This window comes from Canis lupus, chromosome X (genome assembly GCF_048164855.1).
Source record: "Canis lupus baileyi chromosome X, mCanLup2.hap1, whole genome shotgun sequence".
Lineage (NCBI taxonomy): Eukaryota > Metazoa > Chordata > Mammalia > Carnivora > Canidae > Canis > Canis lupus.
This window is the reverse complement of record NC_132876.1, coordinates 97,061,262-97,087,952: the sequence shown is the minus strand read 5'-3', so window position 1 is coordinate 97,087,952 and position 26,691 is coordinate 97,061,262. Positions and strand designations below refer to the sequence as shown.

Here is a 26,691-nt window from a genome sequence, read left to right as displayed (position 1 = left end):
CCGACCCTGTGGTCTGGTCCACTCCCATCATCCACACAGAACCTGCTCCCTGAGCTGCCTGGCAGAGGAACCCATCCAGAATCCCGGTAGGACAGAAAACCTCAACATGGAAAATTCTGCAATGAAAATGAAGGAATGCCTGAGAACAAGGAAAAAGGGAAAACAAGGAACAGCCACAGGGTGTGGGAAAACCAGAAGTAGCTTGTACTCTGGAAAACAAGGACAAGTTAGAAATCAAGGGAAAGACAAATCACAAGGGAAAGGCAGAAAAATCAGGAAATAATAAAGGACATGAAAAAGCCAGAAGAATGCAGCAAAGCCACAGAGCAAGGAAAAGCCAGAAGAAGAAAGCCCAAAGAGTGAGGGAAAGCAAAAAGAAAGAAAGCAGCCAGTGAACCAAAGGCTGCAGCGAAGTACCCAGCTGGGGATGGTGTACCCAGAAAGACCCGAAGAAAAACCACTAAGTGGCTGGCTCAGTGCTTCAAGAAATGTGAGGCCATAACCAATATCCATGTGAGGAGTGAGGAGATAGTAAGAGAATTCGATAAGATGGCCAGGGTGGAGGATGATGTGGAGAAAACCAGACAGAAATCGGGGGTGGTAATATGGGTGCAAAGAGGTTTACAAGATCCCTTCCACTCAAAGAGCCCAAGAGAACTGGTGGGGGGGTGGCTGCAGGGCCCAACAAAGGGGCTTTGAAGGCATTCCGTTTGCGTAGTGCCCCTGGGATGTATTTGCCAGGCCCTGTGCTTTAACCTTATGCTAATTATTTGCTTTAGCTGTCACTCTTGTTATCAGTAGTCCTTTGGCCCAACTAGAGTACTCCATCAGTAGGGGATTTTCACTCAGGTGCATTGCAAAGATGTTATAGTTCTTGGGGGGTGAGGGGAAACAGCTTATAATATCAAAAAATGTATTTCCATTAAATTTTCTTTGTGGTTTTAGTAGTATTTCTATTATGCAGTAAGTTGTATTATGTTTTATTTTATTTTTTTTGAAGATATATTTATTATGGAGAGAGAAAGCAGGGGAGAGGAGCAGACGGAGAGGAAGAGTCTTAAGCAAACTCTGAGTGCAGAGCCCAACAAGGGGCGTGATCTCACCTGAGTCCAGGACCTGGGCCAAAACCAAGAGTCAGATGCTTAACTGACTGTGCCACCCAGGTACCCTTGCATTATACATATTATATGTATAGAATATATATTATATATATTAAATATTTTATTTACTTATTCATGAGAGACATGGAGAGTGGCAGAGACATAGGCAGAGGGAGAAGCAGGCTCCATGCAGGGAGCCCCATGTGGGGGCTCAATCCCAGACCCCTGGATCAGGTCCTCAGCCAAAGGCAGACGCTCAACCACTAAGCCACCCAGGCATCCCCTTGCATTATATTTTAATTACTTATTATAACTTCCCTGAATAAAGATGGTAGTCTTTTAAAATACTTGTAAGTTTTTCATTGTTATTATTTATCAACTTTTTCTCTAATTTTAAAAGAACGTGTTTTATTAGCAGTTCAATTTATGGTACATTTTTATATTTAGTCATTGTCATCTTCTTCAGAACCAAACTCAAAGCCTAAAAATGTCTTCCCATGTTTCCCCCCCCCCGCCCGCCCCCCACACACACCCTGCTACCTCTCTGACCTCCTGCTCTGCTGTGTTTTCTCCACATTCAGTCCAGCTCACCTATTGAGTCCTATTTGCAATTTTTTTTCTCTCAAGGTCTTTTTACCCCTCTGTCCAGACCATTTTCCTATAGATAATCCCATGTCTCATTCCTCACTTCCTTCCAGGCTTTAGCCATATCACAACTTAACTGAGAGGTCTTTTCACACCTCTTATTCTTATATCTCTTATTCATTTACTTAGCTATCACTACATTCTAAATGTTTAATGTTCCCTGGTATGTGACTGCAAACTATGACATAAAGGGTTGCATTTGTTCTGATCACTGACTATAGTGTTCCTACCACCTAGAATACAACCTAACACACAGGAGGCACTCAATAAATAATGGGCTGAATGTAAATATACTAACATTATTGTTTAATGTACGATTACTCAAAATCTCCAATCAATGCCTTCTATAGTTGATTCTAATTCGAGAATCTATGATTTCTAAAAGGAAATTTGAAATAGGTTAATCTACTATTTTATTTAATATGCTATTTTGTGTATATTTTGCCCCGGGCTCATTTATTCATCTAATATAACATACCTAAGCCCATCTTTAGGGAAAACAATCCTTGAATCTTCTTGAACATTCTCTTGAACATTCTCTTGAAGATTCTCTTTGATTTAATTGTGTTTACTCTTTATGGTACTAACCAGAGACTATTAAACATGTTCCTTGGAATCTTTTCCATTTCTTTTGTACTTTCTTCTATTACAAAATAATGGAGAAGTATAAAATGATAATAAATTTACCTTTAAACATTTACATTCTGTGTCTTTTAGCCTGGGGCTAATTCAAATAAAGGTTATTTCACTCTGGTTTTCGGTTTCCACTTGAAAATGTTTTACTTGAGATTCTGTTCTTTCATACAGAGACCTCAATTTTATGCTAGTCCATATTAAGGCCCTTGCTCAGATGGGAGCATTGTGGAAATCTGCTCTTTAAGGGCTCCTTCTCACAATGGAGCCCTCATTTCAGGGTCTTCGCCTGCTAAAACAATGGGTGGTTCTCAAGGTTTTCATTTTCAGAAAGAAATATGACCATCCGAGAAAAGGTCTATAAAATGCATTAATCATATTATAATTTTGTATATTCACTTATCACATTTCATTAAGCAATTTCATGAAAAAATACAGGGTGTATTGTCAGATTGATAAATAGGCCATTGTTTGGCATTTGGGAGGTTGTAAGGTTAGTTTTACTTTACTTGTATAGGTTCCTCTATTTTTTTAGACTTTTTTAAAAAATATGAATTGAAATATAACATTGATACAGGAAAGTGTACTTGAGCATAGACCTTGAAAATTTTTCTCAGAGCAAATGCACCTGTGCCAACAAGCACCAGGTCAAAATACGCCATATTTCCAACACCTCAGAAGATTCACTCGTGCATTTTCCTGCTTCACTTCTTCTAAAACATAGCCACTCTTTTGACTTTTAAACAGATGGAACAATTTTGCCTGTTTTTGAAATTTAATTAAAAGAAATTGGGGATCCCTGGGTGGCTCATCGGTTTAGCTCCTGCCTTCGGCCCAGGGCATGATGCTGGAGACCTGGAATCGAGTCCCACGTCGGTTTCCCTTCATGGAGCCTGCTTCTCCCTCTGCCTGTGTCTCTGCCCCTTTCTCTCTCTCTCTCTTTCTCTGTCTATGTCTATCATGAATAAATTAAAAAAAGAAAAAAGAAATCATAGTAGGTATACTTTTGCATCTCACTTCTTTTGCTTAAATCTCTTTCAGGAGATTGATCCATCCCATGTCATATATGTAACTATCATTTGTTTATTTTCATTGCTTTATAATATGCTATCATGTGAATATACTATAGTCATTTCCAGTTTGGGCTACTACAGATTAAACTGCTATGAACGTTCTCTCTGTGTCTCTGTCTCTCTCCACACACACACACACACACACACACACACACACACCATTTACATCTCAGAACAAAACTGTTGGGATATAAAAATTATGCAGTTTTGCATTATATACTAAATGTGATGGTTTCAGCAGTTGTCTGAATTATATTTTCCCCTAGTTAGGAGTTCGGATTATTCCAAATTCTCACCCTCAGCATTATTAGCCCTTCTAATTTCAGCAATTTTAATCAATTTATATTGGTATCTCATTGCAGTTTTAATTTGAATTTCCCTAATTACTGCTGAAGTTGAACACTTTTTTAATACTATTCTTCAATTTTTGAACATCCTCTTTTGTGAAGTTCCTGTTCAAATTCTCTACCCATTTTTTCTGTTGGGTTCTTTTGCTCATTCTGCAAAACCTAAAACTTAAAAAAAAAAACAATAGAGGAAAATCATAGGAGAAATCTGGAATGCTCAATAGTATAAAGGTATCCATTCTTCCCAAATTGATCTATAGATTTAACTGTTGATCACATTCCAAACAGAATACATATGGTAATTAAAAAGATGATGGTAAAATAAATAGAGAAATACAATGAGTCAGTATAACCAAGAAAATACTGAACAAGAAAACAGTGGAGGAACCTAGTTCACCAGATACCAGGATGTATTGTAAAATTGCAGTAATCCACATGGTGTGGTATTTGTGCATGTATAGACAAAGAGAAAGATGGAAGTGAAAAAAAGTCCAAAAACAGAATACATTTGTATCAAGAAATTTTTATGACACACCTAGTATTAGAGAGCAATGATGAGTAACATTCTTTTTAATATGTGGTGTTGTGACAATTAGATTCCAAATGAAAAAAAAGAACCTGAATCTTAACCCATTCCTCATGCCAAATTTAATAACCAATTCCAGGTGACATATGGATCCAAATTCAAAAGGTAGAACAAAGAAGTCTATATAGATGACAACAAAATATAATATAATGGTTTTGGGCAGGCAAATATTTCTTAAATAGGACACAAAACTATAAAGTGAACATTTATAAAAATGAACTGCATCAGAATGAAGAATTATGCTTTATCAAGAGATACCACTAACTGAATAAAAATGTAATCCAGAGGTTGTAAATATGTTTGCAATGCATAAAACAAAGGATTCATATTCAGAACATAGTAACAACTCATAATTTTGATGAAGTTCAGGTTAATTTTTCTATTTTTGAATCATGCCTTTGGTTTCAGATCTAAGAAATATTTAGTTGTCCCAAAGACACAGAGATTTTCTTTTCTCTGTTTTATTGCCAGAATTTCTTCTGGTCTTATATTGAAAACTGTGAAATTAATAATTATAACATATACAGAAACCCAAAAATTCATAATCAGTAACCAGAATATGGGGAAAAAACCCTCCTATCAAACAAATCTAAGGCTACATTATTAGCCTACTATTTTAGAGGAGATCCAAACAACTTATTGTTTACCATGATGTTTTCTTGGTGGGAGGAGATCAACTACATCAAACGGGCTAACTCTAATAATTCTTTGAATTTTCTCCTGTCTTCCTTGTTTTCGTATTTTGTAATGGAATATGGGGAACTGAAAAAGACCTTCTTCACATAAATTTTAATATCTCTGAAAAAATATCTTAATTTATGTGATACTGATTTTCAAAAGAAAAGAATCTATCAGATTAATTGAGGCAAACATTTTATTGACGGTCTTATTCTGTTATTTGAAATTCTGCCTGAAAATTTGAAAATATCCAGTTAATCACTTCAGAAAATAATAAAAAAGTATAATGTTTCTATAGAGCAATTTTCATAGATTAAATATGACAATAACCCTAAATTCATAAAATCAACCAAATGCTGCCCAGACTTCATTCTCATTTCCCATGTGATGCCTTCTCTGTACCAGATGAGCTGCACAACATTTGGGGACATACACGTCATGACTAGTCTATCACTGATGATGGTTATTGTAACAGTATGCAAGCAATTTATTTGAATTTATCCTTGAAAGAGAGATGTAAATGTAATTAGGACGCTACTAAGTGTCTGGTAAATGTATTGGTTGATTAGAAAGATCTAGGAAGTTTGTAAGAAAGGAGGGCTGCCTCTAATATCATGGCAGAGGGGAGGGATCCAAAGACACTCTAAGGAGACCAGCTCTCCTTTCATCTACATACTTGTTCAGGTATAACTATTGACTTTCTAAAACCATACATATATTTTTTTTCATCTAAATCAAACCTAGCAATAGAAAACAAATTTGCAGTTGAAATAGCAATTTTTCTGTGTAACTCTCATACTTGGATGTGGTGCCTAAAAGAATGTCACCTTAATTCAAACAAACTTTATCATCATCATATTTGAATGCACTTTATACATAAAAAATAATATTCAGCCTAATAAAAGCCATTTGTTGCACAGAACACTGCTCTAAGAAACTAAGATTCACCACAGGACTTAATATGTTCTCCAAATATAACTGTATCAAATAAAATCTGAAAACAACACAGAGTGCCCTATCAGGTCTGGATCATGCCCTTCCCTGCCCTCTGTGACTGCATTCATTAACTTCCTGAATCATATTAGCCACCAGCAGATGCACATGAACCAGAAAACACACTCTTAAAAATCACTACTTTGATTTACAAGAGAACCTGAGAAGCTTTCCCTGCTTTCGGGGCCAAAGCCCACACTCAGACATTAAACATGCTGTTTCATGGTATCCAGACTTTGTCCAGGTCTCCACTTACATTATTTTTCTGCAAGACGCGCAGTGCCTTGTTGACATTGTTCAGGGCATGAACTCTTGTGGATCCTTTTTCTTTTGGCTGAAAGCAAAATGAAACAATGTTTACTGCCGGGCAGAGAGGGACAATCTACAAGAAATGAAACAATTTATACATTTCACTTCTAAGTTTGAATATTTTAAATGAACATAGGCTGGGAGGCATTAATATAATACACTTAAGTGCTTTGGGTTAATTGCCCTTGTCATAGGACTTTCTTAGCATGAATCAACCACTCCTCAAGAAAAATGATAGCATTTTTTTCTTCCAAAAGAAGCTATTTTGGTTACCATCTCTTCATTCCACAGGCCAGTTGGGATTACTGCATGACCAGGAAAGAGAAAGAACATTACATAAGGACCTGTTAGTAAGGTAGATAAGTGAGGTCATTTCCACACACTTAAGGAAAGTAAAAAAGAGACTTGAGCCTAGAAAAATTATATAATGCCAAATAGGATTAAGGGAAACTATTTCTGTCAATGTTACCTTAATTGCCTTCATCACTGAAGCTCAAAATCTCAATCATCTTTGGTTCTCCAACCCTCACTCTCAATCCCCAAAATCCCACCTCATCCTATAATTTCTAAACTGACATTTGCATAGTGCCATACAATACGTGGATTAACTCATTTATCCAGTTGTGGAGTTTTAGAAATTCTACCATCATGATGTCTGCCATATTGACTTCTAAAAAGATATCTACATCTCAAGAAATTTTTTAATGCACAATAAAGTACAGGTGGTCCCTGACATGATAGTTTGAGTTAGGATTTTTCAACTTTAAAATGGTGCAAAAGTGATATGCATTCAGCAAAAATCGTCCTTCACATTTTGAATTTGGATCTTTTCTTGGGCTAGCAATATCCAGTATTATACTCTGGTGACACTGGGCAGGGGCAGTGAGCCACAGCTACAAGCCAGCCATGTGATCATGAGGGTAAATGACCAATACGCTTACAATCATTCTGTTTTTTTTGCTTTCAGTACAATATTCAATACATTATATGAGATAGTCAACACATTGTTATAATATAGGCTTTGTGTGAGATGATTCTGCCCAACTGTAGACTAATAGAAGCATTCTAAGCTCATTTAAGGTAGGCTAGGCTAAACTAGGAAGTTCAGTAGATTAGATGTATTAAATGCATTTTCAACTTACAATAGTGTTAATGTGTAATGGATTTATAGGGATGTAACCCCATGTTAAGTCAAGGAAGATCTGTATGATTAACTGTAGGCACAATGTTGTACAGCAGACCTTTGGGAACTTACTCATCTTGCATAACCGAAACTTTATACCTGTTGACCAGCAACTCCCCATTTTCCATATTTCAAGCTAAGTGTTCTTGTCACAACAAAAAAATGAAATTAAACTTAAAAGATCGTTATGAATAAAAGCCTTATAAAAAGATATTCAATAACAAAGATACCAAACATTACAAGGGAATAATATTTATTAATTAGCATAAATTATATGACTGAAAAATTTCACCTTCTAGTTCTGTTTAGGATAGAATATGCCAAAATAAAAATAATATTGCAAGATTTTTTTGTTCAGGAATAGGTCCTGTATTGCTAGTTAAAGCGTTGATTATTAAATTATTGAATTTTTCTAGATCTAGTACAGCTATACTGGATTAGTTTCCAGTTTCTTAGTAAATCCTCCTAAGGTTAATGTGAACTTTCTTATAAATAAGTCACATACCAGTTTTTGCCCTGTCAGGCCTTCCAAAAGGTCTAGGAGGCGTCTCCCATCCTGTAGGTCACTGAAGAGGTTCTCTATGTGCTGCTTCCCAAACTGAAATATGAAATATTCCCAATTAAACAAAGCACTCTGCCAGTGATCCATTTCCATGATTATGCCTTTTAAAATTTAAAGCTGTGCTTAAGAATATTTAATGTATCTAACCCTTAATCTGCCAAGGGTGAAGGATGAAAAGAGACCCTCCAAATAAAAAACAGAAAACAATATATCATCATTAGGTCCAATCTATTTAAATTTGCTTTTTAATAACGCAAGTTGGATATCTGTAGCCAAAGCAATTTAACTTTTTGAATGTTGATTCTAGGAAGGACAGAGAAGTAAACACACAAAGAAACAAAGACCACGTACAATTTGCCCTGGGTAGGTGCTTAAAATTTAACTGTTTTATGTACTTGGCTACATATAATACCTAATCATAGAGGGTCCACCATCCTACACCCATAGAGAATGCTTTCTCTGAATATGCATTTTGGATACCATCTCAAACTGATCGATTGCATGGCTCAGATGTTAGAAAGATCTGATTTTAATTGAGTTGAAATATACTCATGATATCTTTGTGTCTATTTTTCTCAGTTCTTTGCTTGGGAATTGTACTGAGGAAGAATAGTAACCACTCCTAGCATCTAGTATTTTTGTAGCAACTACTCATGAGAAACACTTTACTAAGTGAGTGGATCTTATAATCTTTGTAATATAGTTGTGGGTTAGCATTCACATACTCATCTTACAGATAAGACAAAGAGGTTGAACATGTGGCCCTTTGTCACAAAACTAGAAAACGGTAAAACCAAAATTTTGTCCCAGAACTGTCTAAGTCCCGGTGGGCTGGTTCTTACTAGCTTATCATTCTGCTTCCTAGGGCTTATTCTCTTCCATCTGATTATCTCTCAAATATTTTATTTCTTCTGTCATGCCCCCAAATATTTTCTTTTTCTGGTTGAAAGCCTATAATCCCTTCATATGAAATCATTCACAACTCTTTCATCACCCAGGTTCTCTGGAAAGTCCTAATTTATCAGTGACAGATACTTATTGAGCATCAATAAACCTGAGCCAGGTGCTAGAGCATACACTAGTAAATCACACAGACATACACCTAGCCCTTGTAGATCTGTGAGTCCAGCAGGAAAACAAATATTCCCAAAAGGCAATGCCACACAGAAGCAGTAAAAGGGACCCAGGAGCATTACCTTTGGGAGCTCCCATAGTATGGGGACCAGAAAATGCTTTCCCCAAAATGTTCCCCACATTAGTTTTCAGGTGTTTGGGTTAGTCTCATGCATTCCTCGATCATATGCAGATTATGCATTTCTCCCAGGGCAAGAAAAATAAAGGAGAGCCTTGGTTTCCAGGCAAAGGGCATCCCTGAAGCTTCTAAGATTGAAGACAGGATTTAGGCTCTCCCTACAACCACATAGCCATGTCTGTGACAAGTCCTGTCAATGCCTAGGTTTTTCACCTAATGAGAACACAGATTCCTGCCAAAAGGCCATCAGTCCTTTTATGGCCAGCTCTGAAAATCGAGACACATATAGGCTTTGACAAAGATAACTACAAGTTATTCTTTTGAAATTCTACTCTAATAGTTCCACTTAAAAGTCCCAGGGGAGGGACACCTGGATGGCTCAGTAGCTTAATCATCTGCCTTCAGCTCAGGTCATGATCCCAGGGTCCTGAGATTGAGCTCCACATCAGGCTCCCTGCTTAGTGAGGAGCCTGCTTCTCCCTCTGCCTCTGCTGCTCCCCCTGCTTGTGTTCTCTCTCTCACTCTCTCTCAAATAAATAGATCAAATCTTTAAAAAAATTGCAAGGGAAAAAGAAGACAACACAAAACACGAATATGTAAAAACACCTTTACTACACATAATATACGAGTAAATCTCAAAACAGCATGCCATTTTTACGAAACTTTAAGGAAAGCTTTTTACTAATAAGAAGATGAGTGCATGCTTTATAATTCTGTCAAGAATCTCATATATAACATGGAATAGCTTGGCATTTGGGGGGTTGATATTAAGGTTTCACTTTAAAATTGGTTGAAGGTCTACAATGCCTTAAAAAGGCTGTTCGGAGATGCAGTGAAACACTGGGACACCTGCACCCCGATGTTTATAGCAGCAATGTCCACAATAGCCAAACTGTGGAAGGAGCCTCGGTGTCCGTCGAAAGATGAATAAAGAAGATGTGGTCTATATATACAATGGAATATTACTCAGCCATTAAAACGACAAATACCCACCATTTGCTTCAACGTGGATGGAACTGGAGGGTATTATGCTGAGTGAAGTAAGTCAGTCGGAGAAGGACAAACATTGTATGTTCTCATTCATTTGGGGAATATAAATAATAGTGAAAGGGAATATAAGGGAAGGGAGAAGAAATGTGTGGGAAATATCAGAAAGGGAGACAGAACATAAAGACCCCTAACTCTGGGAAACGAACTAGGGGTGGTGGAAGGGGAGGAGGGCAGGGGTGGGGGTGAATGGGTGACGGGCACTGAGGGGGGGCACTTGATGGGATGAGCACTGGGTGTTATTCTGTATGTTGGTAAATTGAACACCAATAAAAAATAAATTTATTATAAAAAAAAAAAAAGAAACGACAAATACCCACTATTTGCTTCAACGTGGATGGAACTGGAGGGTATTATGCTGAGTGAAATAAGTCAATCGGAGAAGGACAAACATTATATGGCCTCATTCATTTGAGGAATATAAAAAATAGTGAAAGGGAATAAAGGGGAAAGGAGAAAAAAATGAGTGGGAAATATCCGAGAGGGAGACAGAACATGAGAGACTCCTAACTCTGGGAAACGAACAAGGGGTGGTAGAAAGGGAGGTGGGCAGGGGGTGGGGGTGACTGGGTGATGGGCACTGAGGGGGGGCACTTGATGGGGTGAGCACTGGGTGTTATTCTATATGTTGGCAAATTGAACACCAATAAAAAATAAATTTTAAAAAAAGGCTGTTCGGTTCTGTTCTTTCTGTTGTTGTTGTTTTTGTTTTTTTCAACTAGGAGCAAAATTTTACAGATGCTCTTGAGAAGTGAGTGGCTCCTAAATTTACAGATGAAAAGAATATTACACACTGAAATATGTCAAGTTTTGAAGAAAATAAAATATAGTTAGCTGACAGAGATACTTCTTATCAAAAATACGTATCTGGATGGATGGATAGATAGATAGATAGATATATAACAAAGTCTATCAAACCAGGAAGGATGTGGGTGACAAAATGTTCACTCAAGTAGGAACAGAGAAAGAAGTATTGGGGCACAGAGTAAAGTATGAACCCCAAGGCCATAGTGATCATCTAGCATCCAAGACACAAGGACTATAAGCTTATGCTTTGGGGCAAGGAGTCTAGACAAAGGTCAACAAGGCAAACAGGCTCTTGCTTTGATCCAAACTCATACACAGGCCAACATATTTTATAATTCTTTCTTTTAAACTGGAATCAAAATGGAGAGGGAATGAAAGACTGTAGGCTAATCAGAGGCCTCCAGGAGTATCTAGTTGGGGCATTTAGAAAGCAACAAGGGAACAGAGAATAAGTTCTGCTCTCCTACCTAACTTTCATAACTCACACAATCGATATATTAAAGTATCACAACTGAAATCCAATTTCTATTTGTTATACCACATTCCCTAATAGAGACCCTCCCAGAATGTTCCACCAAAACATCTCTCCTAGCAGATGAGATTGAATGAATTTACTGCAGGTCTGGCAGTATAAATTAGGCAGTGACTGCAGGTTCAAATGTCTATGAACACATACATTTTATTTTTTAATTTTTTAAAATAAATATATCATCATGTATTATTAGTTTCAGAAATAGCGGTCAGTGATTCATCAGCTTTATATAACACCCAGTGCTCATTCTATCACATGCCCTCTTTAATGTCCATCACCCAGTTATCCCATCCCCCCAATCTCTTCCCCTCTAGTGACCCTCAATCTACACCTATGTTTTATGTCACAAATCCAGGGAAATGTTGCTTTTGTCTCTTAATGAATGTTTGTTTTAAAAGTATTTTCAAACATTTATGAGTGAGATTTCCCCTTTTAGGTCTAACTAGAGTGATGTTCAATGAAATGTACAATATTGAGCCTCTAACTTCATGGATGTTCAGGTGCAAAGTCTTATTCTTCCTGTGGTATGAAGACCCCAGGGAAAACAAAACATTTTATTTCTCTTGGATGGTTTATGTTTCTTTCCTAGATTCAAATTCTCATTCCACAACATCAAGCTATGATACAGCAAAAGTGGCACATCTTTGAGAGGCAAAAATAGATGACTTTTAAACTCAAGTCTTCTATTCATTAGCTGCACTGTCTCAGGCAAGTGATTTAACTTTTCTGAGGAACAAGGTACCCTAGTAAAATGAAGATTGAAATAATACCACTTCAGAGTTCTCTGAGATTTAAATGAAACAGTGTATGTATGCTGACTGACGTGGCAAACAGTAGGCACTCAATAAATATAGGATGGTTTGTGGGTTTTTTTTTTTTTGGTTTTATTCTATTGTTTGACTTCTCATTTTCTGGTCAAATTCTAGATATAAATACGATTATGGTAATTATTAAAGCTAACAGAAAGTGCAGAGCTCACATACAATGTGTTCTGGCTTTTTCTCAGCTTGGTATCTGTGTAAGAGTGAAAGTCAAGAAAGAAAGATGTCACTCTATATTCAATTACTAATACTGGTAACTGTGGATGGCACTCAAAAGCTTCAAGCCTTTTCTCTTTTTTCTTGTTCCTTGGGCTACTTTTCATTAAATCTTATTTTGTTTGTGGCCCTTTTCATCTCCTACATCTACCATGTCTTTTTGTTGTAAGTGGCATTTATGTCATGAAAACAGTAATATTTCTTTAAAAATCCTATCTTTAATGGCTTTCTTTTCACGTATATGAAAATTATTGTGTGAAACACACAAAACATTAAACCCTCTTTGAGCCATACAACCCTGTGGCTCTCCATCTTCAATCTCTCTCATGACTAATATTTTCTTTAAAAAGTGAATTTTTGATATTACTCAGCAGTTTACTGCATTCACTTACATATTGTCTTCTTCTTTGCTACCTTAAATAACAAGATGAAAGGACCATAAAATGAGATAATGCTTCCTGATCATTGTCTGTATAATATAAAGAAATACAGAAGCACAGACAAGGTTCAAAAGAAAAAAAAAAACAAGTTGAGGGGATCCCTGGGTGGCGCAGCGGTTTGGCGCCTGCCTTTGGCCCAGGGCGCGATCCTGGAGACCGGGGATCGAGTCCCACGTCAGGCTCCCGGGATGGAGCCTGCTTCTCCCTCTGCCTGTGTCTCTGCTTCTCTCTCTCTCTGTCTATCATAAATAAATAAATAAATAAATCTTTTAAAAAAAACAGGTTGATTGGTAAGTGGGAGAAACAAAATGAAAAAAATCAAAGTGAAAAAATTGAAAGGGAAAGAAACACATATATGAAAATATTTAACTCCTGACTTTTCAGAGTTACATCAATCTTTTAACCCAAAAATACACAGAGATCAATACAATATTCCAATAAGGGAGAAAGAACACAGGAGTTATTTAGCATGGCCTTCTGGCTACAGAAAGGTCAACCTCTGGATGACTCTGTTGCTCAGAAAGTCAAGATACTTCTCTGTAACTACAAATGCTTAAATAATACAAACACCAAAAGCACTGGAAACACCAAAAAGAAGGGCAAAAATATTTCAAAACATATTTTTGCAACCCATTATAGTATAAATCAGCATTTCTCATAGATGATTGTTATATTAAGTATGGATTATAAAAAGTATTTCATAAGAACATTTTTTGGATGTATACTATACATACAAGAAATTACACATATCTTAAGCGTTAGCTCAATTAGTTTTTACAAGCTAAATACATTCATATTATCACCACTTTGAGGGAGAAACAAAAATATAACCAGCATCCTAGGAGCTTCCTCACACCCCTTCTGTGTACTGACCCCTTTAATAATGACTTCTATGTTAACTTTTTGTATCATAGATAAATTTTGCATTGAAGGCAGTCTCTTAAAAACAGAAAAATTTGGTTTAGGATTTCATTTTTGGAAAGTGATGATTGAAAGATATCAAGTTGAGGCAGAGGGAAATTGGAAAGAAAAATAAAGTTGCACTAATGAAATTTGTTTCACAAAACACAAGGAGGGTGTAATGCGGTGAATAAAAATATTCCTCTATACCCAGAATGCTTTGGTTCAAATTACAGTTCTGCCATATTCCAGCCCTGTGATATTGAGTAAGTAACTTGACCTTGCTGTGTCATACCTTCTTTATCTACAAGATGAGGAAACATTATTACCTAACTTGTGGCAATGCTGTGAAGATTTGCTTTATTCATAAGATACACTCAATAAATATTAGCTAAGGGCAGCCTGGGTGGCTCAGAGGTTTAGAGCTGCCTTCAGCCCAGGGTGTGATCCTGGAGACCCAGGATCGAGTTCCACATCAGGCTCCCTGCATGGAGCCTACTTCTCCCTCTGCCTGTGTCTCTGCCTCTCTCTCTCTCTCTCTCTGTGCCTCTCATTAATAAATAAATAAAGTCTTTTTAAAAAATAAATAAATATTAGCTAAAAATAAATAAATAAATAAATAAATAAATATTAGCTATCATGAATTCGTTCCAAAATTCTTAATAATCCATATTTTCCATAATTCTCCTTGTAAATTCTGCCTCAAAGTAACAGAACGGATCAACTTCAAAAATTTAGTACGGTGTTTACATGGGCTCATAATTATAAAGTTTCCAACATGTTGCCCGGCATAGGAAATGCTTTAGCAACTTTGATAACATTTCCTATTTCCTTCTCCCTGTTAAATGTCATCACCTGGAGGTGAAGAATAGAACCTTCCTTTAAGGGTCCCAGGGTCCTAGCAAGATTTAGGTAACTTGAGGAGAGTTTAATAAGAGACAATCTACAAAGAGGAAGACAGGGTGTAAAGAAGTCACTAGAACTGGTAGTAGAGAATGGTTATTATCACTCCTAGACTTAGGATGGAAGAGACGGTTACTGGGCCCCAGACAAAGAGAAAACCAAGAGAGTCCCCTGACAGGAGCTTTGATAGTTGGCTAATGAATGCAGCCATCCTGCAGTTAATAAATACCCTGGTCTTTCTTTCCTCTCCCTGAGACCTCCTCTAACTGGCCCCATTAGCCAAATCCAACTGGAAACCAGAGGGCAAGAAAATCTGCTGATATAATCCACAGAGGTCAGCCTCCTAGGGAAGAAAAAGGTGAAGAGTGGATCGAGAGGGAGAAACCAGAGAGAGACATACAATATCCCAGACAGGGAAACAACTTTCTCTGGGCCAAGGGGTCAGTGTCAGGGATGCCCATGACAGAAAATAAATGAAGACCTCAGTGTTTCTCCCCAAGCCTCCTATATTATTTCTATTATTGATAATATCATATCATAGTGAGACATTTCCTCTTCTATAATAGGGTTTTCAAAGTACTGGAAGTTTTTATGGGCTCTAACAGAAGAGAATTAACATATATTATTCATATTCCTTAGCATCAAGTACTTTTAAAGACTTCTATATGCCAGGAAAAACACTAAAATCTGAGCTACACAGATAATCAAGAAAAATCCAAGATACTCCTTGGAGCTAAGAAGTACTCAAGAGCTAATTTTTATAATATAATAGATTTACAATGTCATCAGATATAAAATGCTATTTGGTAGCTGGTCTTTATAAAATACAATCACTAAGACCCAACGTCTATATTATACTATTAAGTACACGAGAAGATTCAACCAGATTGCACATTAGAACTTTCTACAGGAGCCACAACAATAGTTAATGGAAATCAAGTCATTATCTGTAAATGGTCTATTAGAAACCCAAAAGTAAAGTGTGCATAGCCAAAAGTTAGCATGGTTTGCTGTCTGATCAGGTCTATCTTTAACATGCTGTGTAATAAAACTGAATTCTTAAGCTAGGCCTGAGTTTTCTCAATCTGTAAATTAGATAGGTCAGTACTAATTCAATTACCAGGTATTCTGAAACAAAAATTAGTATAATTATGGTAACTAATTTTCTATCTTACATTTCTAGATATAACCTTAATTCACAAATAGTTTTTTTTCAAAATATATGGAAACATTACAAACCATGATTATACCTATTTTATACCACCTTTAATCTTTTTTAATTATTGAAATATAATTGACATACAATGAAATATAATTGACATACAATGATATATTAGTTTCCAGTGTTTAATATACTGATTTGACAATTCTGTACATTGCTATACTGCTCACCACAATATGTGTAGTCCATCTGTCACCATACAACATTATTATAATAGTATTGACTATATTCCCCATGTTGTACTTTTCATCTCTGTGACTAATTTATTTTATAACTACAAGTTTATACCTCTTAATATCACTCATCTATTTTGTCCATTTCCCCATCCACCTCCTCTCTAGCAACTACCAGTTTGTTCCCTATATTTAAGAGTCTGTTTCAGTTTTTTTTTGTTTGTTTTCTTTTTTAGATTTCACATGTAAGTGAAATCATATGATATCTGTCTTACTCTTATTTCACCTAGCATAACACCCTCTAGGTTCAGCCATATTGTCACAAATGCCAAGGTTTCATTCTTATACTACCTTTAAATATGCCCTAAAAGTTTAAAATTCTGAGAGTTAAATTCAATTTCTTTATTGAATCACATAGGTATAGGATTTAAGGTTGAGATACCCAGGAATGGAAAGAGAGGTTGGTTATATTCTATCCCAACAGTAGCTTTTGTGACAGAAAAAGCACAGTATAAGGTTTCCAAGAGGAAGCACTTCATCTCAAAGCATCTAAATAACACTCTGAAGCTTTAAAAAGGAAAAGAATGCTGTGACACAATGGACATGCTCACTAGAGAAATGTCAACTCTTGGCACTTAGCTCCAGGCAAAATACAGAGGGAGAAAGGACTATTCAGGCTTGTTTGGATCCAGTGGAAGGAGCTCTTTGGCCAAAGGGCATCTGAAGATGCCTTTAATTAAGTGTAAAACTTATTCGTGAAATTAACATTTTTATAATTTCTCAATTATACTGCAATGTAATTGTGTGGACAACTACACAAGATACAACTTCTTCCTAATCATTTCCTGCCACTACCCAATAGGAAGTCAGCCTGGGACAATTCATTCTCTCTTCTTCCACTACCCAATAGGAAGTCAGCCTGGGACAATTCATTCTCTCTTCTTCCATGGCTATGAGGAAGGACTGCCTATAGGCAATGACAAATCAAGGGAACAGGAGACCTACAGAAAGGACAAAAGTCTCATAGGGCAGAATATTTAAATACAAACTTCTGTCCCCACTCTACCTCTATTTCCTTCAAATAGTTTGAATCACATGAAACTTTTAATTCTGTAGTCAATATAGTTGAAATTGAGAATTTATTTTTCTTTTAAGGATTTTATTTATTTATTCATGAGGGACACAGAGAGAGAGGCAGAGACACAGGCAGAGGGAGAAGCAGCCTTCCAATGGGGAGCCTGATGTGGGACTTGATCCCAGGATTCTGGGATCATGCCCTGAGCCAAAGGTAGATGTTCAACCACTGAGTCACCCATGTTCCCCTAAATTGGCAATTTCATATGATTCAACCTCATATGTTTTAGAAAGACATGAGTAGTAAATATTAAGTGCTTAATTTATGTCAGTCAAAATTCTGTGCACTGTACATGGATTATTTTAATTAACTGTTGCAACAATCAATTTAAATCATTCCCATTTTATAGATGACCAAGCTGAGGGAACATAAGTAACTTGACTAAAGCCACACAGTGAAAAATTGGGAGATACCAAGCGAAACTTAGTCTATCTCCAGATTTCTTAACCATTTTCTACTTTGTAACTGCTGTTTTGAGCTGGGCTTCTTTGACAATCATTCCATTCAGGGTCAGTGTTAGATAAATTTTACTTGCTCATTTTCATAATCTCTTTCAATAAAGCAGGGATAATTTAACTAATTTATTCTTTTTCTTTCTCCTGAGGTTTCTGAAGGTCAGATGCAGTTATATAACCTACAAACAAAATTGCTTCTAATTTTAGGTTGAATTAGTAATTGAAGGATAATAACACAGTGATAATTCTACATATGTACATTAGGAAAATTCTTTAGTGTCCTAAGTTTTTAGTGCTGTATCACTCTTTTGGGGGGTTCTATTAACTCCTTCAGGAGTCCAGTATGCCAAGCATGGGGTTCCTCAATATATCTGGTAAATACTGCTCTAGAGACCAAAACAAGGTTTTTATCAAAAAAGATTTACTTATTTTATTTTTAGAGACAGAGAGAGAGAAAGAGAGAGAGAGTGTGGGTGGGGTGGGGGCGGTGGCACAGGGAGAGGAAGAGAGAGAGAATCCCAAGCAGACTCTCCACTGAGTGCAGAGCCCAATGTGTGGCTCAATCCCATGACCTTGAGATCATGACCTGAACCTAAACCAAGAGTCAGATGCTCAATGGACTGAGCCACCGAGGCACCCCCAAAACAGGTTTTTAAACTCTGAGATATGTGGAAAAGGCAGCTTTTTAATGTAAATTAAAATACAAAACAATACACCACACCAAAAACCTAGAAGGCTATAAATCAAAATAGATATATTTAAGGCAATCTTTAAGGTTGACGAAGACTGAGATCATAGGAAATAGGAAAAGTTTTATTTGTGCATTTAGGGTGGTTATTTCTTGAGAGATCCACTCAAACATGCCAGTCACTTAATTAAAGTCTTCCGTGTGAGATTCATGTGGTTGCCTGTTAAGAATATAGCACCTGGGGCCAAATAGGCTTTTATTTAATTGCAGTTCCTTTTCCAACTGGGTGAACTTGAATAAATTCTTTGGTAATTTGCTTATTTTCCTCGTGTATCAAAGGAGGAGGGTAGATAAAGTATTCAACTAAATTCAATAGGTATTATTCAAATACTTTATATTGTTCCCGGTGCTTAATTATTGGGAAGATAAAAGATGAAAAAGGAGCTACAGCCATTGTTTTCACAGCTTCAGCCATGGACAGGAAGGAGGTTCGCACCTAAGCAAATATAATTATATCATTATGTTAGAACCCTGTCAATAGTGGTATTATAAATACGGTGTCAGCACAAATAAAAGAGATGTTGTTGTTGCTTGAGAGATTAGCAGTGGCAGAAGTCCTTGAACTGAATTTACAAAGTTAAATAAGAAATCAGCAGGGGGGCACCTGGGTAACTCAGTCAGTTAAGCATCCACCTTCAGGTCAGGTCATGATCTCAGGGTCCTGGGATCAAGCCCCATGTTGGGCTCCCTGCTCAGCAGTGAGTCTGGCTCTCTTTCCACCCTTCTGCTCCTACCCCTGCTCTTTTGCTCTCTCCACTCTCTCAAATAAATAAATATTTAAAAAAGAAAAAAAGAAATCAACAGGTAGATGTGGAAAGAGGAAAAGCATGTCAAGCAGAGGGACATTTTGGATGCCAAGGACCAAATACATTAAATTGCATCAACTACTCAAGAAACTGGGATGAATCAGTTCTTGGAGCACAGGGCACATGGAAAGATGGGAGATGATGAGACATGAGATGTGTGAGAGCCCACAGCAGAGAGGACTTGGTTTGCCTCCCAAGCTTGGGCAAATGTCCAATGGTCTTTTGTATTCATTCTTTAGAGCATGGTATCTAATTTTGAAGTTCTTACCACATTTTTCACAATATTTACACTGATGTCTTAAGACAGTTAATATTGTTCAAGGGAGATGAATATTGGCATTATTTAGGAGCTAATTTTAGAGTTGCAAAAAATTTGAGAGAACTATTCTGGTGTGGCAATATTACTTGGCAAGGGAGTCATGTTGTTCAGGAGCAACTGCTCTAAATTATAAACACAAGCTCCTTAAAATAAGGTAAACAGTTGCCTACCTTCCCATCTGAACCAATTTTGATGGAAATAGAGGTCACCACCTATGGGAAATGAACTGCAAAGTAGGGGCCAAATATGTCATCCTTTACTGAATCCATACCCTTTGCCATGGGATTTTGTTGCTCCTCTCATGAAGAAGTGGGGTCTACTCCCCTGCATTTGGAATCAGGGTTGGACATTGCCTTACTTTGGCCAATTGAATGCAGGGGAAATGATAATGTTCCACTTCCAATGTAGGCCGCACAAGGGCTTGAAACTTTTGTTCCCTTGTTCATGCCTCTACCTTCACCATGAGAACATGCCTAAGCTAGAGAGCTGGGAGATGAGACATATGACTCAGAGCCAAGTTGCCACGTAATCCCAGGTGAGGTCATCCTAGACTGGCTAACAGCCAGACATGTGAGAGATCTCAGCCAGGATCAGCAAGGATGCCTAGTCAACTGATAGCTAACTAGAGACACATAAATAATCCCAACAGAGAGATGAAGAACTGCCTGGATGACCTGAAGATTTGAAAGAATAATAAACTATTGTTGTTTTAATCTACTGAGTTTCAAAGTAGCTTGTTACATAGCATTAGCTAACTGATACATGTCTGTACATAAACATTTGTTTCTACAAAAAAGATGTCTGAAAAATTATACTGTATTGTAAACAAATTATTTATGAATTATTTTTAAGAGAGGCTTTATAATTTTTGTGAAAGAGAGCTTAAAGCTAGAAAACATGTTACTGCTGAATATGGGCAAAAAGTTACTGTCTCTAGAGATCTGATTCAATGAGTTGCCTGGAAAACAATATATAGTCAATGTATTCAACATAGCTCCTCCAATTCCAACATGAAAGTAAAAATTAAAAAGCCTTATGGTTTCTTATTGTAACTTCATGGAATAAAGAATGCAGTAGTGTCAACCTTAAAAGACTTCAGAAGCTACCTTTACTAAAATGAACTCTTCTGTGGTAGTTACATATTGTAAATACAACAAAGATTGTAGTTCTTGTTCAACATGCTCATTTGAAGTTCACTTGGATCTTATGAGAAGTTAAAAAAGAAAAGGTAGATTTTCCGTTCTTCTATTTGCTAGCTTTTTTACTCTGTTGTCACTTTAGATAAAAATTCCTGTTTATCTAATTTCCTTCATTATAAGCTCTAATTTCCAGTGGTTTATCATTCAGACATTTTCAAAGCAAAAATAGTGAATCAGAAAGAATTCTCTGTGAATTAAACTGTCACCTTTGGTTAGTGTTTCTAGAATAATGCATTTTTAAGTAAATTAAGCTGAATAACAACCAAAGGGAGGTAGTCAGGCTTGACATTTTTCCTCAAGAAGTTCATGTAAAAAATTTCAAATTGTCTTGTAAATTAATTAGAAGATCTTAATAGGCACCTGTTTATTTCAAAAATAGGAAAGATCACTTTAATAACTATTTGAATAGAAGTTTTTACCAGGACGTTTCTACTAATACATAACTTAAATATAAAAAGCACCTAATTCAGTAATTCTTATCTCTCAATAACAAATATTTGCTAATTGTAAAATAATGCTGTGCCAAATGTTTTATTTCATGAAAACAGCAACTTTCAAAAAATATTATTGAGCAAAAAGGAAATTGAAATTATTTTGGTTTCAAAATACAATAATCACTAGAGTGTGTGTGTGTGTGTGTGTGTGTGTGTGTGTGTGAAGAACACCAAATACTTGGCAGCTTTTTAAAAGGCTGGTGCTCACTTACCTGGTGGAATGACCTACCTCTTGGCCTTTTATATTTAAATATTACTATGAATGCATTAGCAATCTTTTATTGAACTTAAATTGTAAGATCTGAGATGGAGGTTTAAACAGCAATGTGAAATTAAATTTAAAATGGAAAATATAGGGGCACCTGCGTGTCTCAGTTGGTTAAGCCTTTGCCTTCAACTCAGGTCATGAGCTTGGGGTCCTGGGGTGGATCCCTGCACTGAGCTCCTTGCTCAGCAGGGAGTCTGCTTCTCCCTCTCCTCCCTGCTGTGCTCTCTCTCACTATATCTGTCTCTCTCTCAAATAAATAAGTAAAAGTCTTTTTAAAAATAAAAATAAATAAATGAAATGGAAAATATAATCATTTTCATTGCTTGGTTTAAAACATGGTTTCTTCTGATTTTAAAACCAGTAAATGTACTTTATGGAAAAAATTATATACAGAAAAATACACAAAGAACAAAAAGTATAATTTTACCCCTCAAACCAGTGTGAGCATGTTGGTATTTTTGCACAGACTCTTTTCTATTTCTACATAAGCACTTCTTTTCCCAACCTGAATGATCCATATTTCTAGTCTTTCTCTTTCTCTTTTCCTCCTCCTCGACATCCTATTCTCCTCTTCTATTAACTCAAGTGCCATTTGGATTGTTTCTTAATTAAACTGATATATTTTAAGAATTTTATGAACAATGTCAAAGTTATTCTGTTGGTTAGAAGCAATTAGTGAGGAAGACATTGTTTCCATCTTTTTAGAGATGAGGAAATTAAGACTCAAAAGTCTCGGAGGGAGTGGGTAGCTCAGTGGGTGAACTGTCTGCCTTTGGCTCAGATTGTGATCTCAGGGTCCTGGGATGGAGCCCTGCATTGGGCTCCCTGCTCAGTGGGGCATTTGCTTCTTCTCCTTCTGTCCTTCCCCTCTCCTCATGCTTACACTCACTTACTCAAATAAATAAAATTTAAAAATCTAAAAAAAAAAAAAGAAAGACTGAAAAAGTCTCAAATAAACTCATTAAGGTATTTAAACTCAGGTTCAAATTCATTCTGACCCTGTAGGCTATAGCTTCATGCTACCCTACTCTATCATTTTTGGTTTGTTGGTTTTATTGAACTCTCTATGATAAACATTTCTCTGCATAATTTTTTTAAAATCTTAAAAAATTTATTTTGAAAATAAAGAGGGTATCATAGCAAAATCTGCATGCTTATTCTATTAAAAATAGACTTTCTTGTGTTGGCATCCTCCCAATTATGGTCTCAGGAAGGGCCCACAGTCTTGTTTATCTTAGCCTGTACTGACAGGGCTAGAAGCTAAAATGTACCTGTGTCTAAATCAAAAGAGAGTGGGAAAAAATGGTTCTTCAAATATAAACAATTTGAGAGTTTGCAAAGCATAGTTAACCTCCCTGGGTATTTACCATCATGTAGCACTGGGAATTATCCTGACTTCATCATGTTATGGAATATACTCAGCATGATATGATTGTTTTGAGAACAAGGATTTAGAAGCAAATTTATCAAAAGCCTATTCCTTGATATTTATGTTTATCAACCTGTCCATTTCCTATTTTATCCCTAATATAATTGCCTGGGCAATCTATGAGGAAACAGATCAATAGGAATTAATTTATTAATGCATGTGTAGAAAAAATAATACGGAATACTAAATATTTTTATCTCCTTTAGTTCACAAAACAAGCATCACCCTGCATAATTAACACTTCAATTACTATCAACAATCTTCTCATAACCCAATCTTAACAACTCCTTGGAGACACTTAAAACTGTATATGATCATTAAAATGGACATCACTTCTGTTAATGTATTCTTTATGACTAGAACCAATTTGACCACAAATTAATCTTTAAAAACCAACTGGATTAAATACAGCAAAAACAGCTAAAGTAAAGTGCTACAATCTTATATTTTTATGCATGATCCATCATGAATTGGTAAAGAAGAATAACAGTCCTAACACTTTGAAGGATAAATACTTGTTTAACTGATATATAAAAGGCAATACATGCCAATAATAATCACAATGAAAAACAAAACAAAGTGATGCAGAAACACAACACCAATACTTTTACAAAACCCAACGGCACTAATAAACGGCATAGCCGGTCAATTGCACATGCACACATTCAAAGGAAACTCTCTTAACAGTACATGGCACCACACTGAACAAAATTGCCAATTGGAACCAAATCTTATCAATAATATAGTCCAGGGGTGCCTGGGTGGCTCAGTGGTTGAGCATCTGCCTTTGGCTCAGGTCATGATCTTGGGGTCCTGGGATCAAGTCCCATATCAGGCTCCCCACAGGGAGCGTGCTTCTCCCTCTGCCTATGTCTCTGCCTTTCTCTCTGTGCCTCTGGTGAATAAATAAATAAAATCTTGAAAAAAAAATAAGGAAGTCCATCCCAAATTTTTTTGTTTACTTGTTTGCCTGATTGCTTTCTCGATGTTTTGAAGATTCTTCATACCATATCCTATACTTACTAAAACATCCTTGCCCTGCTTCCTTTCTGTAAGCTTCACAATCCCAGCCCTGGATAGAACTACCCTCCCCTAATCCACAATCCTTCTTCATAATTTTATTGCTTTTTATCTTGACCTACTTTTATTCTCAGTCTAACCATCAGTTTACCTCTTCTTTCTTCAGTGTCTTCTAAAACCCTAAAGTATTTTGAACAGTTGTCTTTATGCCCTCAGTCTCAGTTACTCCATCACAAACTCTTCTTACTCAGAATTTAATCTTCATTTGCATTTGCCTGCAATTATAATAGGTTAAAGGTTTGCCTCCTTTTATACCTTGTTATGGTTTGACTGTCTGCTCCCAAAATTCATTATGTTATGTTAGAATCTCGATGCCCAATGTCATGGTATTAGGAGGTGGGGTCTTTGGGAGGTATTTACATCATGAGGGTAGAGCCCTCATGAATGGGATTTAATGCCCTTATAAAAGAGAACCCAGAGAGCTCCCTAGCCCTTTCTACCATGTGAGAATACAACAGAAGTTGGTAGTCTGCAACCCAAAAGAAGAACTACACCAGATTCTGACCATGCTGACACCTGGATCTTGAACATCCAGTCTCTCAAACTATGAGAAATAAATGTCATTTATATGCTACGGGTTCTCAGGTATTTTGTTATAGCAGCCTGAACAGATTAAGACATCCTTCATATTTAAGATCATGCAGCAGGTAAATATTTTGGCATATTAGCTGGTGCTTCCCCTGTTCTTGGAAACTACCTATGGGCACTTCCCCAAGCATGAGTTTGTTACCATAAGGATTCAAAGAAAAAGATACGAAGGCGTACATAATCTGTTTCAAAGAAAGCATCTGAAATCTATAGAATAGATCAGAGGTGTACATTGCAAAGTCATCAGTATATTGAGTACCAATGACATGTTACCTATATCATAAATAAAAGACTTGGACAGAGTGCCTGGGTGGCTCAGTCAGTTAAGGGTCTGACTCTTGATTTTGGTTCAGGTCATGATCTCAGGCCATGTGAGATGGAGCCCTATCTTGGGCTCCTCACTAAGCTTAAGATTCTCTCTCTCCCTCCCCTTGCCCCTCTCTCCTCTACAAAAAAAGAGTTGGGAAAACTGCATGATGATATAGAAAATGCGTGCCTCATCCCAAAGGAGATAAAGTTTAACAGCTGGAAAAAGAATAGGACTGAAATGGATTATAGTATGACAAATAGCCATTACTATGAGTTTCTGAGGAAAAACTATATCATCTCACTCTAACTCTGAGATCAAGTTTCAGGAATTCTAGATATGTTGGGAAGAATCCCAGAGAAGACCAGTGCCTGGACTGCTATGATATGGCCTGAGAGTTCCCCCCATCTCAATAGCACCAGTGCAGTAGAATCAAGAAAGTGTCAAAGCAAGTGAAACTGAAGGGATGCTCCTGGACACTTGAGGCATCCCTAAATTGATATGAAGAGGATGCAGAAATGGACATGATATCCAAGGGATCAACAGACTCCAATCATTTATGGTGGTAATTTAAGCAAAGAAGCCAACAGGCAAGAACAGACAACATGAGTTCATTGTATCAGCAGAAGACTCCAAGTGAGGATGACTAGGGACCTGTCACCCTTAATAATTGAGTTTGACATAAGCCCGTTGAAACTTATAGGTTGACATGCCATCATGACCAACATATTAATGCTTTCACCTTAAAGCTCTTTGACCTGTTATGTTCCAATGGCTTTAAACATCACTTTGCATCCATACACATACCTACATCATGCCTCATCATCTACCTTGAATTATTCTGCCTCATGAATCACAGTGAATTACTCCCTCTAACCACAGATTACTATTCTTGAACACTCTTATCCCATTTTAAAATTCAACAAATATTTATTATCTATAGTAAGGGAGGTATCACATGAGGTTTGAGTAAATAATGATTTAGTTTCTGTATTTCAGAAGCTTACCATCTCCTGGGGCAAATGAACATGAAACAAGTAAGTAAGTTAAGTAAATAAATAAGTAAAGAAGGATTATAACATTTTATATGCTAAGGCGAATATAGAGTTACATAAAGAAGAATCAGAGGGCCAACCTACATAGATAAGAAGCCCCTTCTGAGGAGGCGACATTTGAGGTAAGATCTGAAAGATGAGAGAGAGAAGTAGGAGAGGTGGGAATAGAATCACAGATAGAGGGAAGAATATGCAGGGGAAACAGGGAAAACAGAAGTAAACAAACTTAGTGGCCAAAGAGGGATAAGGAGTAAGGTATAGTATAGACGTTCCAAATGCAACAGAAAGGTTTTGAGGAGTTTTAAGTAGAGGAAGGATTATGACCTAATTTGAATTTTAAAATGGTCTCTCTGGTTGTTGTGAAAATATATGAAGGAAGGCAAGAG

The 26,691-nt window shown here is 36.7% G+C and overlaps 1 protein-coding gene across 11 annotated transcripts in view; it reads right to left on the bottom strand.

The window, feature by feature from the left end:
- The window catches only part of DMD (dystrophin), a 2,167,959-nt gene that overhangs the window by 1,686,722 nt on the left and 454,546 nt on the right, over positions 1-26,691 (bottom strand). For all 11 annotated transcript variants that reach the window (XM_072818058.1, XM_072818060.1, XM_072818056.1 and 8 more), the window contains 2 exons: positions 8,053-8,145; positions 6,312-6,389 (listed from right to left, as the gene is read on the bottom strand). In XM_072818058.1, coding sequence (XP_072674159.1) covers positions 6,312-6,389; positions 8,053-8,145 — 171 coding nt within the window. The remainder of the gene's footprint in view (positions 1-6,311; positions 6,390-8,052; positions 8,146-26,691) is intronic.